Source organism: Heteronotia binoei, chromosome 2, assembly GCF_032191835.1.
Source record: "Heteronotia binoei isolate CCM8104 ecotype False Entrance Well chromosome 2, APGP_CSIRO_Hbin_v1, whole genome shotgun sequence".
Taxonomy (NCBI): Eukaryota; Metazoa; Chordata; class Lepidosauria; order Squamata; family Gekkonidae; genus Heteronotia; species Heteronotia binoei.
Genome location: NC_083224.1, coordinates 106,659,968 through 106,680,817, shown reverse-complemented (window position 1 = coordinate 106,680,817; position 20,850 = coordinate 106,659,968). Strand labels below are relative to the sequence as shown.

General features: G+C 45.6%; 1 protein-coding gene across 1 annotated transcript in view; it reads left to right on the top strand.

The window, feature by feature from the left end:
* The window catches only part of LOC132567335 (cytosolic carboxypeptidase 6-like), a 570,982-nt gene extending 557,936 nt beyond the window's left edge, over positions 1-13,046 (top strand). Inside the window, exon 8 of the mRNA XM_060233016.1 lies at positions 12,809-13,046. Within this exon, the coding sequence (XP_060088999.1) occupies positions 12,809-12,929 (121 nt within the window). The 3' untranslated portion in view covers positions 12,930-13,046. The remainder of the gene's footprint in view (positions 1-12,808) is intronic.
* The last annotated feature ends 7,804 nt before the right edge of the window (positions 13,047-20,850 follow it).

Here is a 20,850-nt window from a genome sequence, read left to right as displayed (position 1 = left end):
CACAGGCAGTGGTGCACTTGCAGCAACAACCTGCGGCCAGTGCTCCAGCCAAGTGCCCAGTTCCCCCACCTGACAGATTTGGGGGTGCCATGGAAGAATTTCCTGCTTTCCTAGCACAGTGTCAGCTGTACTTTGAACTGAGAGCACGAGACTTCCCCAATGACAAAACTAAGGTGTGTTTCATCACCAGCCTGTTAAAGGGGCAGGCGGCCAAATGGGCCACACCCTTGCTGGTTGCGTCCTCTCCCCTACTGACTGATTACCAGGGGTTTGAGGCCCACCTGTCTGCTGCCTTCTCAAACCCCGTCCAAGCAGCCACAGCCAACCGGAAGATCAGGGCTCTGAAACAAGGCAAATCCTCGGTGGCTCAGTATGCCACCGAATTCCAGCTCCTGGCCCAAGACTTGGCGTGGAATGAGGCTGCCCAGATAGACCAGTTTACCGAAGGGCTGGCAGAGGAAGTCCTGGATGAACTGGCCAGGGTGGAGCCGCCACCCACGCTCCAAGGACTTATCACCCTCTGCCTCCGCATCGATGGCCGCCTGGAAAGTCGCCGCCCAGCCAAGACCAGAGGGCGCCAGCTCCCTGCGCCGTGCACTTGGCTCCTCACCCATCCCCAGCTAGTACAAGAGCCGAGGAGGAGCCTATGCAGCTTGGAGCTGCTCGACCCCGCCTGACTCCAGAAGAAAAGGCCAGACGCCGCACGCAGAATCTGTGCCTTTACTGCGGCACGGCAGGCCACTATGCCTCTGGCTGCCCTGCTAAGCGTCGGATACCCGGACCCTCGTTGCCACCGCCGCCAAAAGAGCAGCCCCAGGCGTAAGTGGGCCCTCCAGCCTGGGGCGACTAGCTGGGCCCTCTGAACAGCAGACTGATACCCCGGGCCCGTTCCTGCTACCAGTCAAACTTCATCTGCCTGACGAACGCTGGCTGTTTGTGTATGCCATGCTGGACTCGGGAGCGGCCCACTGTTTTGTAGATGCCACCTTTGTAAAGCAGCACCAGATCCCAGTGCAGACAAAAGAGACTCTGACGCTGGTGGAGGCTATCGACGGGCGCCTCCTCCGTTCTGGGCCCGTCACCCAGGAGACCTGTCCCATCACCTTCCACGTCCAGCAGCACCAAGAACAGCTGCAGTTTAACGTTGCCCGCATGCCTTGCTTCCCGCTGATTCTGGGCCTTTCCTGGCTGAAGCTGCACAACCCCATCGTGGACTGGGCCCAGCAGGAACTACGTGTCCGGGACCCATGCCCCCATCTGACTCCTCCCACCACTCTAGCAGCCGGCATCCCGAGTGGTGGTCCTCAGCTCCCTCAGAAGTACGCAGATTTCGCCGATGTCTTCGAAGAGACAGGAGCGGATCAGCTTCCCCCTCACCGGCCCTATGACTGTGCCATTGACCTGGTACCTGGGGCACCACTCCCGGTGGGGCGTCTGTACCCGATGTCGGAGCCTGAGTTGGCAGCTCTGCGAGACTACCTGGACAAGAACCTGAAACGCGGATTCATCCGACCCTCAACCTCTCCCCTGTCTGCTCCAGTCCTCTTTGTAAAGAAGAAAAGTGGGGAGCTCCGGCTGTGCAATGACTACCGGGCCCTGAACAAGATCACCATCCGCGACCGGTACCCTCTACCACTGATCCCTGAACTCTTGGATCGCTTAAAGGGGGCCCAAATCTACACCAAGCTGGACCTCCGTGGAGCATACAATTTGGTGCGCATAAGGCCCGGAGACGAGTGGAAGACCGCGTTTGGGACCCGATACGGGCAGTACGAGCATCTGGTGATGCCCTTCGGATTGACCAATGCCCCCGCTGTCTTCCAGAGGTTCATGAACGACATATTCCGGGACCTGCTTGACCGCTTCGCAATCATATATCGGGATGACATCCTGATTTACTCCCGCAATCCTGCCCAGCACGCCGATCACGTCCACCAGGTCCTGCAGTGCCTACGAGCCCATGGCCTCTATGCCAAACTGGAGAAGTGCGACTTTGACCTGTGCTCCGTCGAGTTCCTCGGCCACATTGTGTCACCGCAGGGAATCCTCATGGACCCCAAAAAAGTGGAAGCGGTCCTGACCTGGCAGGCTCCTCAGAACCGCAAAGACCTGCAGCGGTTCCTTGGTTTTGCCAACTACTATCGGCAGTTCATCCCGGCCTATGCATCCCTGACAACACCCCTGACTCAACTACTCCGCCCCAAAGAACCCTTCGGCTGGTCCCCAGAGGCTGATAATGCCTTCTCCACCATGAAGACCCGCTTTGCCACCGGGCCACTCCTGAGATACCCGGACCCCCAGCTTCCCTTTACAGTGGAAGCTGATGCCTCCAACGTGGCCCTGGGAGCAGTGCTGTCCCAGCGCAAGGAACCGTCCCAGCCACTCCAGCCCTGTGCCTATTACTCGCGCCAGCTCACTGCTGCAGAGAGGAACTATACCATTTGGGAGAGGGAGTTGCTCGCGATCAAGGCGGCTTTTGAGGTTTGGAGGCATTACCTCGAAGGGGCTCGCCACCCTGTTCAGGTGCTCACCGACCACCGGAACTTGGAGCACCTCCAGACCACCCGCCGTCTCAACCAGCGCCAGATCCGGTGGTCCCTATTCTTCTCCCGCTTCGACTTCCGGGTCTCCTACATCCCCCATACCCAGAACCGGAAAGCAGACACGCTCTCCCGGAAACCGGAATACGCCCCTGCTACAACTGAGACCGCGCCCGCTGCTCCTATCCTGCCGCCCTCAGTGTTTGCCGCCACCTCCACTTCACCAGCACTCGTGGAGGACATTCGTGCTAGCCAGGCCAACGATCCCTGGGTCCAGCAACACCTCCAGGCCCTCCAAGATGACTCCACAGGCGAGTTCACGACTCGAGGCGGCCTCTTGCTACACCGCGAACGCCTCTATGTGCCGCCCGGGCCCTTGCGGGCAGAAGTGCTATGCCTGACCCATGACTCGTTACCCGCCGGGCACTTCGGACAGCATAAGACCACCCACTTGCTGACACGGGAATTCTGGTGGCCACGAGTTCGCTCCGATGTTGCCCGTTATGTCAGCTCCTGTGACGTCTGTCGGCGGGCCAAAGACATTCCAGCCAAACCCTCAGGGTTGTTACAGCCCTTGCCCACACCCTCAGGACCCTGGGATACCATCTCGATGGACTTCATCACGGAACTCCCATGATCCAAAGGTCAGACTTGCGTCTTGGTGGTCGTCGACCTATTTACTAAGATGGCCCACTTCATTCCATGCCCGAAACTTCCCACAGCTCAGGAGACAGCTCAGCTCTACCTGCAACACATCTTTCGTCTGCATGGACTCCCAGCCCACCTGATCTCAGACCGGGGCCCCCAGTTCTCCTCTCGGTTCTGGCAAGCCCTCCATCCCAGCCTGGGTACTCGAGTGCACCTGTCCTCAGCCTACCACCCACAGACAGATGGTCAGACAGAGCGCACCAATGCCACGCTAGAGCAATATCTCTGCTGTTACACCTGTTACCAGCAGGACGACTGGACCACTCTGTTGCCTCTAGCGGAGTTTGCATACAACAACGCGGTCCACTCGTCTACCCAACTGACCCCGTTTGCCGCAACCTACGGCTACCACCCTCGGTTCTTCCCGGCGATCCTGCCACCCACGAATGTCCCCGCCGTTCTTGCCTACCTGCAAGAACTCCGCGCCAGCCAAGACTTGCTCCGAGAGCAGCTACAGCGGGCCAAGGAAGCCTATAAACTGGCTGCAGACCGGAAGAGGCAAAAAGGCCCCCCAGTCCAGCCGGGGGATCAGGTGTGGCTCTCAACTCGCTACCTACGCCGGCCTGGTCGGTCTCACAAGCTGGATGCGCGGTTCATCGGACCCTACCCCGTCATGGACCAAATAAACCCCGTCGCCTTCAGGCTCCAGTTGCCACCTCACCTCCGCATTCACCCTGTGTTCCATCGCTCCCTCCTTGTTCCAGCTGCACCCCCTGACCCAGCTCGGCCTCCTTGCCCACCGCCACCACCACCGGTGTTGGTGGATGATGAAGAAGAATACGAGGTGCGCCAGATCCTGGACTCCCGGTACCATCGCGGAGGCCTCCAGTACCTTGTGGACTGGGAGGGATACGGCCCAGAAGACCGGTCTTGGGAGCCCGTGGACAATCTTCATGCCCCGGACTTGGTGCAACAGTTCCACAACGACCACCCCGACCTCCCAGGTCCCTCGACGGAGGGGGGCCCTGGGGGGGATAGTGTCATGGGTGCTGGAGACCCTGCAGAGGAAGACGAGTCGGCCAAGAAAACTGTACCCCTGCCACCTGCACCAGTACCCCTGCCTCCTGCTGAAGAAGATCCCAGCCCCCCTGCCTCGCCCTCTCGGGTGGCTCGTGTGCGTGACCACCTCTGTCAGGACCTCAGGGATCGGAGGAGAGCGGCACGCTCATAAGCAAGACGCTCCCTGAGTCCTGAGTTTTGAGAGGATTCTGGCCCTCTTAAGAGCAAGGATGCTTGAGTTGTAACAGGATCCTGGCTGCCTCCCAGAGCCAGCAATTAGCCCAAATGGGCAACAGCCAGCAGAGGGCTATATAGCTGTGGGCTTTGGGAGGAGGCTTTGTGGAAGCAACTAGTCATCTACCTGATGTTCTAGCATCCACCCCGGCTTTGACTTTGGCTCTTGACTTCTGGATTCCCTGACTTCGGCTTCTGAACCTCTGACCTGCGTTACCTGGACGGTGATTCGGATTTGGCGCCTCGGACCCTCTTGCCTACCGGCTACAGACCTCGGCCTGCCCTTGGACTTTGCCTGACCCAGCCCCAGCCGTGACATTCTTTTAAAGAAATGGAAGCAACACTGCTAAAGACTTTAACAGAAAAAATGGAAGAAATTCTGAAATCTATGACTCAGAAGCTACAGGAGATCTCAGTTGCTCTAACTCTTACAGCACAGATGGCAGAATCAGCCATGAATCTAAGCATGATTCTTAAAGATAACTGCAAACAAGCACAGGAAGACATAGTGACTATGAAAGACAGATTGGTTACACTGGAATCAACGGTAAGACAGAAGAACTTAAAATTCAGGGGGCTGGAGGAAGGGATAGAACAAGACTCAAATATAACTGACTTTATGTCACAATGGCTCTCCTCAACACTCCATGTTGATAAATCCTTCCCAATATCAATTAACAAGGCATGCAGACTAGGCTCCATCAAAGCAGCAAATAAGCCCCTTCAAAGAGATGTTTTGATAACTTTGCAGGACTTGACCATTAGAAATGCAATAATGCAGGTGGCAAGAGAAAAAGGCTTTCTGGACTATAAAGGTTCACATGTGTTAGTCCTCCCTGATGTACCAACAGAGGCACTCAACATCAGAAAAGCATTGAAGCCAGTCACCAAACGTCTTCAAGAAGCGCAAATAAAATATCATTGGAACCCAACAGGGAAACTTTCCGTTTGTTATCAAGGCAAGAATTTTCAGGCGCAAGATGAGCAGTCGGATCTGCTACTACTCAGAGCTTTAAAGCTGGACACTAACCCAGAACAACCCACAAAAACAAACAAAAGAAAACTGTCATTTTCTTCATCTCTGCTGAAGTCAAATAAGATTCCAGGATAGAGAGCTTCAGTCAAGCTAAGGTCATGTCTGTGCCTGACTACCAGTGGTGAGGCAATATAAGGTTAATTCAGCAACTAATATGGTTTTGTCATCACTTGCTTTTTGGTTGAAAGTTTAAACATTTGGAGGGTGGAATTGCAGATAGCTATTTTGTTGTATCAAAGGTTAAAAGACAGTTAGGGTTACTATAACTGCCTAGTCAGTTCTTAAAATACAAAAGCTGTGTTACTTACTTAGGAGGGAGGGGGTAAGGGAGAACTAGTAATTTAGGACCTAAGCTCTAGTAATTCTTTCTAAACATCAACACATTACGATAGATTTACTGTAAAAGGGGGGGAAGGGTAAATAGGTTGTAGATTGTAGTGGTAAGAATTGTAGAGTATTTTTTGATAAGTTTCCGTTCTTTATTGATTGTAACAGTTTTATATTCACTACAACAGCAGTTATATCTGCTAGTTGCACTGCATAGTTAGTTTTAATACTTGACAAAACTTGCTGGACACTGCTACTGATCAGCTGTGAAGACAAAAAGCTTCAGCTTTCTTATTTTCTTTATATTTGTCTACAGTCAGTTTTTTTGTTATTGCAACACCTAAACACAAGGACATGTCCTTAGGATACCAAATTGTTTCACTTAATGTCTGTGGCCTCAATAATTGCATAAAATAAAAAAGGATTCAGTCTCACTTACTTAAGCTCAAACCCCACATTACGTTTCTGCAAGAGACTCACATCAAATCCACTGACTGGTCACTGTTCAAATCAGCATGGTTTGGAACCCAATTTCTAGCCCCAGTCTCTTCAAAAGCCAGGGGCACAGCAATAATAATTGCAAAAAACACCAGATTTGATCTCAAAGCACAATTGATAGACCCACAAGGCAGATACATATTTGTAAAGGGTTAGCTGGAAGGCCAACTGATAACTCTGGGGTCAATATATACGCCCAACTCTGCTCAAATCTCATTTCTGAAGCGCACCCTGAAAACACTGCAAAACTTTACAGAAGAAGTACTATTAGAAGGAGACCTAAATTATATTGCAGACAAAACAATGGACAGATCAGGCTCAAAAAAACACACCTCACACCAAAGGCGTCCCTTCACTCAAATGCAATCTTTATTTAACTCACACTCACTTAGCAATGTATGGAGAACTAAAAACCCAATAACAAGAGACTATACGCACTTTTCACACAGGTTCAATTCATACTTTCACATAGATTACATTTTAGCTTCACATACATTGACAGGAAACATCTCAGCAGCTGAAACAGAAATTAAGGCCTGGTCAGACCACTCACCAGTAACATGAATTCTTAATAATCCCAACCAGGTCACTTTAGAAAAGAGATGGTCAATTCTAAGAAAAGAGGAGGTTAGACAACAGTTATCCAAAAACATTCAATTCAACCATCTCCCGCAATGACTTACTACTTGAATTATTATACTCGGGCCAATAACTGTTTAATCTGCAAAATGTGCCCGTCCCACCTGTATTACATTTTTTATTGAGTTATGTGGTGTTGTTTAGTTGTAGTGTATTAATTTTACTGTTGTATTTTAACTGTTTTTATGCCTGCAATCCGCCCTGAGCTCACATGGGGGAGGGCAGAATATAAATCTGCTAAATAAAATAAAATAAAATGTTACATCTCAACAGGTCAAAGCAACTGGGACAGGGGAAAGAGGCTGGAATCCCAGACAACTTAAGTCTTATTTTTGAAGCAGTAAATTGCATGAGGAATGGAATAGCTATTCAGTTTAAAGGCAAATTATATGTTTTGCCTTGGAAATTAATTTTTGTTTTCCCCCTTTGTCTATTGATAATTATAATCTGTCAGTTTTACTCCTACATGTGTCTGCACATTTTGAATGCAGATCTAAATGCTGGTAATTGCTGCTGAAGGGGGGGAAATCCTTTACGTTTTTAACTGTGACACATTTGCGTGGGCTCAGTGAAAAGGATCCATTTACAGAATTTAGAGAGATTTGCATTGCTTGGACAGCATCCAGCAGAGGGCTCATGAAAATACCCTATTACAATAGTTACCCTGTCAAGGACTTAGAAATCTAAATGCTGGCTGAAACAATGCAGCTCCATATTTTGAGCACAGGCTGAATAGATACAAATTCAGCAGACACACAGAGATAGACTGTGCCTTTTGGGGCCAGCCACAAGCAAAAGGAAGCTTGGTAGGTCAACTACATCTCAAGAAGTACCAAAATATGTTATGACTCATGCAGATCCCTCTAAGTCACAACAGTTTCTATTCTTTTTTCACCTTATTGATGAAGATAAATATCTTTAACTGAATTGGTGACTGAATTACTGCTCTGAGTGCTGTTATTTTAGTCCTTTACTTACCAAGCATCCCAATTTAGTTTACATAGTCCCTAATTTCATCTGTGATAAATGAAAATAGGAAGATTCTTCCCAGATTGCACTGGTGTGTGTTTGTTTTTTACTTTCCCACATACCATTTCCATGGGCAAAAGTATCCATTTGAATAAAATTGCTTTTTTTGCCACACCCAAATGTCTAATTTCAATTATTTCTGGTGCATTATCCCAAAGTGATTCTTAGAAGAAGAAGATGAAGATATTGGATTTATATCCCGCCCTCCACTCTGAAGAGTCTCAGAGCGGCTCACAATCTCCTTTACCTTCCTCCCCCACAACAGACACCCTGTGAGGTGGGTGGGGCTGAGAGGGCTCTCACAGCAGCTGCCCTTTCAAGGACAACCTCTGCCAGAGCTATGGCTGACCCAAGGCCATTCCAGCAGGTGCAAGTGGAGGAGTGGGGAATCGAACCCGGTTCTCCCAGATAAGAGTCTGCTCACTTAACCACTACACCAAACTGGCTCTCAGTTTCTTACAAGCAGATCTCGTTTTGGCAGGAGCTCAAAGGAGCACAGCTCCAGAACCTCTAAATTTTATTGTGCTCTTTTTCTCTTACTCCCCACCCCAAATACTTGTTTCTGGGTTCCATTCTTCAAACCCCCTGTGAGAATTTTGTAATTGTGCTTTCAGTATTTCGCTTTTAAGAAACTCCCACCCCTCCTGAACCCCCTTCCTCCTAAGTTTCTCTGACCATGGGATTTTACCCAGCATAGTTCTAAGTTTATCACAGTTTGCCTTTCTGAAGTCCAACTTATAAGTCTGACTACTTATAGCTTTTCCCTTCCCTAAGACTGTAAATTCCAAAATCACATGGTCGCTACTGCCCAGGGTGCCCACTATTTCCACTTCTTCAATGAATTCTTCCTTGTTGGTGAGAATAAAATCCAAGATAGCAGATTCCCTTGTTTCCTTCTTCACTTTCTGAAAAAGGAAGTTGTCAGCAAGACAAGTTAGGAATCTATTTGACTTTTCATTTTTAGCAGAGTTGGACTTCCAACAGATGTCCAGGTAATTGAAATCTCCCATGATCACTGTATCCCTTCTCTTGGAGAACTTTACAATCTGCTGTAGAAGTATCTCATCCAAGTCCTCTGACTGACTTGGTGGTCTGTAGCAGACGCCCACAATAATATCACTGTTATTTCTTACTCCTTTTATTTTTACCCAGAATATTAGGATTCATGTGTACAACTTATTTAAAAGGGACAGGCAAATGAGAAAGGGCGGAGGGGTAGCAGTATATGTGAAGGAGGTATATACTTGTGAGGAAATAGGTGAATCTGAGCATGGCAGCTCAGATTCACATATTTCCTCACAAGTATATACCTCCTTCACATATACTGCTACACCTCCGCCTTTTCTCATTTGCCTGTCCCTTTTAAATAAGTTGTACACATGAATCCTAATATTCCAGCTGTGAGTGTCATCCCACCAAGTTTCAGTAAGGCCTATTATGTCATAGTCTCCTTCCTTTATTAGGACTTACAGTTCCTCCTGTTTGTTTCCCATACTCTGTGCATTAGTGTAGAGACATTGGAATCCACGTTTTATGTATCCCGAGGGTTTAGTTTCCGTAGAAGCCTGCAAGTTAACATTACCTAGCATATGTGCCACTCTTTGCAAATCTTTAATGTTCTTATCCCCAGTTTCTGGCATCATATGAGGCTTTGAATTATTGTCTCGCTCCCCCATACAATTTAGTTTAAAGCCCTCCTTATTAGGTTAGCAAGGCTGTTATCAAACACCCTTTTTCCTACCACTGTAAGGTGCATAGAAGACCACCATCTCAAAAGCGTAAGCCTTGGTCCAGAAATCCGAATCTTTCCTGACGACACAATCGACGTAGCCAGTCATTTATTTGAAGTATTCTTCTTTCTTGTCCTAAGCCACGGCCTTCAACAGGAAGCACTGTTGAGAACACAACCTGTGCTCCCAGCTCGTTCACCTTCTGACCAAGAGCCACATAGTCTTTTCTAATACGTTCAGGGCTATGACGGGCAGTATAGTTCGTTCCCACGTGGATCAGCACAAAAGGATAGTAATCCGTGGGCTTGATAAGTCTTCCAATCATTTCTGTCACATGCTGGATGCGTGCACCCGGCAGACAGTAGACCTCTCGGGATGACGTCCAGTCGGCACACTTTGGGCTCCACCCCTCTGAGCAAGGAGTCTCCAATCACCACCACCTTCCTCTTCCTATATTGGAAAGCAGAAGCTCCAGGCTGCTTATCCAAAGAATCCTGAGAAACTTTCTTCAAGCTTCATGGAGGCTGGGGAAGTAGCCTTTGTTCCAATGATTCAGAATCAGTTACTGTGGGGAGATACTGGAACCTATTGCTGAACAGCAGGGGTTCAGAACATCTCCTGATTTCCTTTCTCCTTCGGATTACATTTTTCCAGGAACCCTCCTCCTGTGTTAGGTTCTCTTCTAATTGCTTCGATACCATTTCCTCTCCCTCCTCTTGTTCTTTCAAGAGCACCTCATGCATTTTGTCAAGAAAATCCTCACCTTCCTATATATACTGCAGTGTGGACAATCATGCCTCCAGTCCCTGTATCTTTTCCTCTAGCAGGGCCACTAACTTACACTTGCTGCAAGTGTAATTCGTGCTACTCTCAGGTAGAAATACAGACATCCCACAGTCTTTACATGTCACTGCCTCTGCTCCCTCACCAGCCATACTGCTGCAATCCATTTCGAAATGTTCTTTATCTTCACTTCTCTTTAAATCTCACTACCAACTGCCACTTGAAACTACTTTTGAGTAACTACCCACCTTTCTACAGAACCCCTAGGCTAGACCCCCAGGCCAAGAACACTTTGGCTCTTGCCCTTTGGCTCGCACCAAAGGCTTGCACCTCTGGCAAGGATGAGCCTTGCAAATTAAAGGCTCAAGCCCCCACCTACCTCTGACTCAACAGCCAGAGCAACAGCAGAGGGTGGGGCCAGCAATTACCCCCCAGGCAAACAAGCTCTCCTCACTCAGAAACAGCTACACAAAAGCAATCAGAAACCCCTTAAAATTATTTTAAAAGTATGATGGAAGCAATGTTCTCTCTAAGCTGAGTTAGTGTGAGCTAGCTCACAATTGTTTAGCCTCCAGCTCACACATTTTTGTCTTAGCTCAGGAAAAATGGCCCCAGAACAAGCTAATTTATACAATAAAAAGGTAAAGGTAGTCCCCTGTGCAAGCACCAGTTGTTTTTCGACTCTGGGGTGATGTTGCTTTCACGATGTTTTCACGGCAGACTTTTTACGGGGTAGAACAAAATATGAGTTGATTGTACCTTTAAGACCAACTTTGTTTTATTCAGAACGTAAGCTTTCATGTGTATGCACACTTCTTCAGACGAGGAATGAGGTACAGTAAGTAGAGCCACATATAGCTGGTGGGGTTTGGAATGCAAAGTGGTACAAAGTTAAAATCCAATAGCAGAATAGTAAAATTAACATATTCAGAAAACCTTTGATCTGGGTTTCATTAGCATGGGAAACCATAAAACAGTAACATGTCAGAATGTGAGAATGCCTGTTAATTATTCTATTGCTAATAAACCTGGGTCAAAATGAGGGCATTTGTTTCCCCCCAGCAAGCTGGGTACTCATTTTACCGACCTCGGAAGGATGGAAGGCTGAGTCAACCTGGAGCCAGCTACCTGAACCAGCTTCCGCTGGGATCGAACTCAGGTCGTGAACAGACGGCTCCGACTACAGTACTGCAGCTTTACCACTCTGCTCCATGGGGCTCTTAATTTATACAGTAGTTCACAACTTTTATGGCAGTTGCTCACAAAGTAGAATTTTTGCTCACAAGACTCCACAGCTTAGAGAGAGTATTAGATGGGAGTAAGGTTTTATTATGACAATTATAATTCAAGAAACATTTTCAGGTAGATGCTGAGCTGATATAATTTAGTACACCTTCCAGTGATGTCAGGGGTGTGTGATGTATGCAAATGGGTTATGCTAATGAGCTCTGGCACCTCTCTTTCTACAAGATGACCCCTACTTACAAGCCAGATTTCCCTCAGCTCTGTTTTCTGATGAGTCATTTGCACCTACTAGGAAGAAATACGTTTGCATTTGTCAGAAAATCCATAGTATGTGAGTTAATGACTTTCTGAATATTTTAAATTTGTTTTCATTGTTCATAATTGGCCTTTCTGCCAGTGGACTGATATTATTTGCTATGTCATTTGGTTCAGTTTTTTTTTATTATTATTCTTTGAATTTGCCTTTGTTTTCCAGAAACAAGAAACTGCATTTGACATTATGTTTGTGCAACCCTGTGATGCAAGTATATAAAGTTATCAGGTGTTATGGATTCTGACTCATCATCCTTTGCTAAGCTGATTGCTTGTTATTGGTCAGAAATGATCTGCTATAGAGCCTCAATTGCTAGTGCAGATTTAACACAAGAACATGAATGTGCCCTGATGGCTGGGAAGTTTCTCTGACTGTCCTTTTGACCTACTGGGAGGGGGGGCAGGCAGAAAAAATGCTTTGCAGTTTGAATTTGAGAGACAGGATTGGGAAGTTTCTCTCTAAAGTTAACTGAAACTGGGCAGTAACCTTGGGGATGATACACCAGGTGCTTTTAAAGAAAAGGTTTATTGCTGCCTACTGTTGGGCATTAGTTTGCTTTCAATATGTTTTACTTCTATGTCTTCAATAAAGCAAATATTGCAAAGGCACTATAACCATCCTGTGCTCTGTTGTCCAAAGAAAACCAAACTCTAAAGCGCTGCCCCTGAAAGAACTTTATGTTGCCTAATAAAATGGTGTTCTCTTGTGTTGTCTTTACCCCTGGCAGGAAGGAAAAAGCATCCTCCTATAGATATGGCTACAATCGGGGCCCAGGGAACAATCAAGCTTCCAGCAAGCCAGAAAAGAATATCCAGGCAAGTCCTAAGGAGAACATTCACTCGCCATAAAGCAGTTGAAACCACATAACATTCAGAAGCCTGAATCAACACTATTAGGTGATCTAGAATGTTTCCTGCAGCATTACAGATTTTTAGTTTTAAAAGCAAGTTTTCTGTGATATTGCATGATTTTTGTATTTCTTGATCTCAAATTGCCTACTGTCTCAAATTGCCTACATCATTTGAAATTGATGTATGTTGTAGTAATTAATATACATGGATTCAGGCATGCTCCCAGACACATTGTGACATCTGTCATATTGGGGGATCATCCTCTGTTCACTAGTTCTTTTGTTAAATAGCTAGAGCAAAGAATAATAGTGTATATATGCAAGTTTTTTATGCATGACTGGAATACCCTAAAAGGATCTGGACTTGCTAACTAACAGAACAAGTAACATTATGTTTAGCATCACAAATATTTGCAACTTTGTATCAGCTAATCCTGCTTCCATAAATATGTCTTAAAGACAATAAGATCAGGGAAAAGGAACATGAGAACAAAGCAGAAGTTTTTTAAAAAAACATAGTCCTGTGTATCTGGAAAGTGGCATTTTCTACCTTTTGATTCCAGTCTACAACCTACACTCCCAGTCTATGTACATGTTAAAAAACTAGGAAGTACACTACTCACCTTTTTGGTGGGAAAAGGGAGCTGGGAAGACTATACATCCAGCCCTATTCCAAATAGCTTATAAACATGATGGCCAGTTTTCTGACTAGGCTTATGCATATACAGCTCTAACAACAAAATTATGGGTATTGCTATAAACAAGCATCCAGTTTTGCATGCAATTCCTTATCCAGCTGTGAATATATGGGTTTCAGTGCTCACATGCACTTAAGCTAGATCAGACAATTTGTTTGATAAGTGGAAAATAGGAAACAAGAAATATCTTGACCCTATAGAAAAGGAAAATTGTAAACCCCCCCCCCCAAAAAAAAACCCTACTTCCATGTTATAATTTCAAGGTTTATGATTAAATTGTATGCATTTTCAAGGGGGGGGGGGGGATGCTGTAATACACTGAATGCAATATATTTCAACATCACACTTCTGGTGCCTTAGAGGCTATAAGCAAAGTAATGAATAACACCAAGCATTTGTTAACAAAAATGCCTTTTCAAAGGTTTTGTTTCAAAGCAGGAGAACTGCAGGTTGTTTCCTGTGGATATTGAATTGATGGAAGAGGGTGGAGGGATGATCTCATTTGATTTGCCTCCTTGCTAATGTGCCTGTTCCACATTGCCCTCTATCTGAGGGTTTCCCAGCTCTGAGGGGATTCACAGTAAGCTGTTGGGGGAAAGGAAAGGCAGGGAAAGATCCACTTCCACCAGCAGTATACCAATAGGATTCACATTCCTGTACGTCCTGTGAATTAAGCTTTTTGTTTGTTTGTGTTGAGTTTAATGAGGTTCCAAATGAAGAAGTCTGGTTTATGGGGTGCATGAGGGGAAATGTCACTTTAACATGTTGAATTAAACAAAACCTTGCAAATATTGTTACTTTTTGAATGGATTCATTTTGTTTGCTCTTGGAGTCTTGAATAAAGTATTAACTACAGCTGTTTCTTGTGTTTACTTCTTAATTTTAGGTGGCCTCTGTATTCCTTAATTGGTCGATGGAGTTGGTTATCAAATTTTCTTTTAGTATCCCTTTATTGTTTTCTATTTAAATTCACACATAGTATAAGTTTTAATTCCTTTTTAAAAATTTCCATTCAATCCTTTCTCATAATACATCCCCATCTTCTCTTAACACCTGTTACACAAATTTGTGCTCTAAGTGTTCTTGACCAATAGAAACACTCAGCAAAGTCTGATGGAGAAGGAAGAAAAAAATTATTGCAATAAACAGAGAATAGAGCTAAGCCTCTTTCAGGGTGGTCAGTACTTTATACAGCCTTGATGACATATTGGCACATGTTGGTATATACACATACTAATTGGCTGCAACATCCTGCATAATTTCATTGTGAGACCCAACTACAAACTACTGATACATTTTGCCAGGTTGGCATCATTTAATTGGTCAGGATTTTTGTTGCAGAAAGACATTATACTTCTCATACACCTTGACTAAATAAATCCAGTTTGGGCTGTAAGAATCCCCTACTTCTATTGTTACTTAGAAACACAGTAGAAGTGCAAGTTATGTTTCTGTTATAGATAAGACTGGAATGTTGGTAACTTCTGTCTTTACTTCTTCTTTGTCAGGCCTAGCTGTGTGTTAATCCTTAAAGATGTTACTTAAACAAGCTTATGGCCTTCCCAACTAAAGCTGTGTCTCACACCTCCATCAAATTTAGAAATGAATCTTATGATTTCGCCTCCCCTTGAATGTTCTAACCTTGCCCTTTGATTACTACCATCAAAACTTGGCCTTAGACCCTGTATGCCATCTTCAGTATTTCTTTTTTTTTTTTCAGGCCCACCACTTGCCTTTTCTGGACACTATCCTCTAGACAGCTATTTATATCACTTTGTACATTAGGGAATGCAGTGCAAATCGAGATTACTGGGAATCACTATATAATGGCTTGAATCTAGTTGAGTGTTTCCATGGGCATAAGGTTTCTGCTCATGGAGCATGACTTTTAAAAATACTGTTTCTGGGGGCCCTGTCTGCCAGGAGTGGCATTTGGGGATATTTGAGGCTATAGCAAAAAGGGGAGGTAAGAAAGCTGCATTGCATAGGTGGCATCCTTCTGCCCATAGAAACATTCATTTCAATCCAAGTTTATATCCACACTGCAAAGACTGCATAGACTCCGCATTGAGCACAACCTCGCCAGTCTTTGAAAATGCTTTCTATGACTAGAGGCTGCTTCTGAAATTCTCTTCATACGAAGTTCCAAAAATTAACTGGTCTTATTTCTGAAATAGAATTGATACATTAGGAATTTTCCATGATGTTTGTTTTCAAAGTATGTTGATGGGTAGTTTGCTGGTGCAGTTACAACTACCATTCACTCTGCATTAACACTTTGCTTTTTACTGGATATAGGGTTGCCAGCCTCCAGTGGTGGCTGGAGATTACAACTGATCTTCAGGCAATGGAAATGAGTTCATCTGGAGAAAATGACCACTTTGGAAGGTGCACTCTATGGCATTTATACCCCATTGAAGTCCCTCCCCCCTCAAGGCCTCCCCCCCTCAGGCTCCACCCACAAAATATCCAGATATTTCCCAACCAAGTGCTGGCAACTCTAATTCTAGGTATCTCAGATAAAATGTTGCATGTTTCTCAAACTCAGTGGATTTGGGTGAGCAAAACAAAGAATGGGCAAGATTGACAGACTTGGGCACACACAAGAATCTGGTACATTATTCTTTGTATTCTTATATAGTTACAGGTTGAGGCCATAAAACATCAGGAGGGGAAACACAATTTCCTAATCTCTCCCCCCACCCTTTCTGACTCTTGGTGTCTATCAAGATTTTGGGCCTCCTAGAATATGTTCAGTTTTTATCAGGCCATTTTTGTAGCTGGGAAAATGAGGACTTTTATTATTGATTCATTTGCAATCCATTATTTTCTGTACTCCTAGGCAGGTACATACATAGAAAACCATAACTTGTTTATGAGTTGCTTCATTTTGCTGCTGTCATGCTCTGATACTATTAGGTTTTGAGGTATATGCATTGCCCGAGGTAGATTACAATGATTGAAAACAATGATGAGGGGGTCTTTGAAGTCTTTTTCATTAATTAATTATATGAAAAAGTAGAACATTTTATTAGGAATGTTTTACATGTCGAATTTCCTGTGTCAGCACACGGGGTGGATCAAATGACATTCATATACCCTATCCCCTCCAATCAACTCCACAACCAGGGCTTTTTTGTAGCAGGAACTTATTTGCATATTAGGCCACACACCACCGATGTAGCCAATTCTCCAAGAGTTTTCAGGGCTCTTAGTGCAGGGCCTACTGTAAGCTCCAGAAGGATTGGCTACATCAGGGGTGCATGGCCTAATATGCAAAGGAGTTCCTGCTGCAAAAACAAAGCCCTGTCCACACGTCTGTTCTTCCAACAATATTATTATTCTTGTGAAACTGGATGGAAAAATATGACCCAAGGTGAGCAACAGTAACTTATCACCTTTCTGCTTTTTTAAAAAAAGGAAATTAATCTGTTTTCTGTGCATTCTGTTCTCCTGATAAGAAAATCCTACTACAGACCAATAGTAAAAGTTGAATTGGACTCTCCCTGTCAGGGGGATTAGATACTATGTGTAGAACTGCACTTGCAATTTTTCTCCTGTCTCACCACCAAATGCTTTTACTGCCAAACTGCAAAAGTGTTATAGAAACATGAAATGGGTTGACTCCTTCACTAGGGCAACAACATTAATGCAATCTCAGGTTGTGTCCATTACAGACTATGGCAATATTGTATATGGAATTCCCATGAGAAGATTCTACAGCAGAGAAAGAGATCTTTCTATAACCATTTTATGAAATTTACTGATGTGAATACAATGAACAGAGTTTAAAATTACCTGTCTGGCTATCGCTAAAAGACAGGTGAAGTCTTCTAGTTATCATTGTTCTATACTATTACAAATGGAAAAGCCCTGAATATATATATATATATATACAGCTGCAAGTTCAAAGGCAAAAAAAAAGCCTTCCTTACCTGGAGATATCACAGCACAGCTGTTGTAGGGGCTGTTCAGAGAATCTCTTTATTGGTTGCAACTTTTCAATAAATTAATCAGCTGAATTCTTTGTTGATTAACCTGCCTCCACCCCCAATTTTAATGGTGCTGTAAGTTAAGGATGCATTAAGATGCCTATTCTACTAACGGTGAGTGATACCTTTTCTTAGGAATTTTTTCACATTTCTTATCCTAGTTGTCTAAAATCCCCAAATCCGTGTTTTGATTTTGCATTTCTATTTCTGCACCATTATGCCTCTATGCACTGATTTTATCCATATACAGTATGTCACAGAAGTGAGTACACCCCCTCACATGGCTGTCCAGATGAGCAGGCATAAGTGACACTTGGCTACAATGTAAAGTAGTGAGTCTACAGCTTGTATAACAGTGTAAATGTGCTGTCCCCTCAAAATTACACAACACACAGCCATTAATGTCTAAACTGCTGGCAACAAAAGTGAGTACACCCCTAAGTGATAATGTTCAAATGGGGCCCAAAGTGTCAATATTTTGTATGGCCACCATTATTTTCCAGCACTGCCTTAACCCTCTTGGGTACAGAGTTCACCAGAGCTTCACAGGTTGCCACTGGAGTCCTCTTCCACTCCTCCATGACCACATCACGTAGCTGGTGGATGTTAGACACCTTGCGCACCTCCACCTTCCGTTTCAGGATGCCCCACAGATGCTCAATAGGGTTTAGGTTTAGAGACGTGCTTGGCCAGTCCATCACCTTTACCCTCAGCTTCTTTAGCAAGGCAGTGGTCGTTTTGGAGCTGTGTTTGGGGTCATTATCATGTTGGAATACTGCCCTGCGGCCCAGTCTCTGAAGGGAGAGGATCATGCTCTGCTTCAGTATGTCACAGTACATGTTGGCATTCATGGTTCCCTCAATGAACTGTAGCTCCCCATTTGGACATTATCACTTAGGGGTGTACTCACTTTTGTTGCCAGCAGTTTAGACATTAATGGCTGTGTGTTGCGTAATTTTGAGGGGACAGCACATTTACAGTTACACAAGCTGTAGACTCACTACTTTATATAAACAACATTCATGCATCAATAAATCAACATGTTTTATATGTTTATGAAAAAATAACATACGTTGTATATATAAATTGAGCATAAGAAATATATGCATGTGCTACAAATGAATCTGCAAAACCAGAAACAAAAAGCAGAATACTGAAAGCACTGACAAAAATATTTAAAAAGCCAAAATGGGATAATTGCTCACCTCTGATTTTTAAATATCAAGTTATGAATCATCTTGGGGGCCAAATAGATGTGAGGCAGAGTTCTATATTTCTTTGCCCCAGGCACCAATTCAAAGAGACAAAATGAAAGAGCTTGGGTTTAACCAGGGCTTTTTTTGAGCAGGAATGCACAGGAACACAGTTCTGGCTGGCTTGGTGTCAGGGGGTGTGGCCTAATATGCAAATAATTTCCTGCTGGGCTTTTCCTCTTAAAAAGTCCTGTGTGGAACAATGGTGACATCATGGGTGTAGCCTAATATGTAAATGAGTTCCTGCTAGTTTGTTTAAATAATTAAATTAATCTTCATCATTTAAATACCCTAACATATTTAAATATGATAACATATTTAAATGGGTGGGCTGTGTTAAGGCAGATTGCCTGTGGCTGCCTTTTCTGGTGGACCCACCCTGACTCCAAACACAGCCAGTATCTTCTTCCAGCTTTATCATTGCTTGCACGCAATGTACCAAGAAGTGCCCAGTGCCTTCCCCCTCACCTAATGAGCCACTACCAGGTTTGGAAAGATGTTGCTCAGCAACAAGGATTCACTACTTCCCAGTTGCACCTCCACTGCACATTCTGTGATGCATTGTTCCATATACACCCTCCATTGCTTTGATGTCTCCATAGGCCTTGTAATAACGGCCCTGTAAACTCTTGGAGGATTGGCTACATCAGGGGTGTGTGGCCTAATATGCAAAGGAGTTCCTGCTACAAAAAAAACCCTCGATGTCTCAACCTATCAGCCTGCCAAAACACTGCCAAACTGGTTATGGCCTACACAGTCCATAACAAGGCCTATTTAACTGACATTCACCCTGACATAGACTTCCCAACCCTCCCGCCCTGGCAGGGAACCCCAGGATTTCCAGCCTCTTCCCCCGCTCCCCAAAAAAATGGAAGCGGGGGAGGGGGGAAACGGCGCCAAGGAGCGTGGCCCGGTGAGTGGCAGGGGCGGCGGGACCGCTGCATTTGTCCCGGGCTGACCGCCCTCTGGCCGCTTTTGGCCTTGCTCCCTCGGGCGTCGGCCCACAGAATTGCAGTGCCTGCCTCGGACGCGGTACTTCGACTCGCGCATATTAGCATCAGGGCAGAGAAGGCATGCGCAGAACCCAGCGCGCGAGGGAAAAAAGCCTGTCTCCTAGAAGGGCTGTTGTTTTCTTTTGGGTCCTCTTTCCGGATTCCAGTCCGTTGGTGTTTCTGGCCCGGCCTGCTACAGCCTGGGGATGTCACGCCGGGCCTTGAGGCGGTTGCGGGGGGAGCTGCGTGGGCAGGCACTGCCAGAAGCTGAGGAGGAGGAAGAACAGGAGGAGGAGCAGCAGCAGCTCCCGGAGCGGTCTGGGCAGGATGGAGCGAGCGGCAGATGGAGGAAGCCCCGGCAAGAGGCGGCAGGGCGCGTCGCCAACCTCTTCGAGCTGGTGAGAGGCCCGGGAGGGCTCGGCATCCCCCGAAAACATTTGTGTGGATATCGCTTGCGCTGCTTCCTCAGAAACATCCTTGGGGCAGCTTGCGATGTGACAGAATAGAAGAGAGGTGGCCAAACTTGCTTAATGTGGCTATTATCCAGAATATATGTGTGTGTGTGGGTATGCGTGTATATGTATGTCTGTATGTGTGCGTATGCGTGTATATGTTTGTATATGTGTGTGTGTGTGTGTGTGTATATATATATATATGCACACACACACATATATTGGCCACTGTGTGACACAGAGTGTTGGACTGGATGGGCCATTGGCCTGATCCAACATGGCTTCTCTTATGTTCCCCCCCCCTTCGGCGGCTCCCGCGGGGAGGAGGGGGCATCTGGGCCGGGCTGGGCTCCAAGCCCCCTTCGGCTAGAACTCCCTTCGGAGTTCAGTTATGCTTGTCACACCCTTGCTCCTGGCTCAGCCCCTAATGTCTCCTGGCTCCACCCCCAAAGTCCCCAGATATTTCTTGAATTGGACTTGGCAGCCCTACCCTGGCAACATGAAACAGAAGGAAAAAGGCAACCTCCACAGT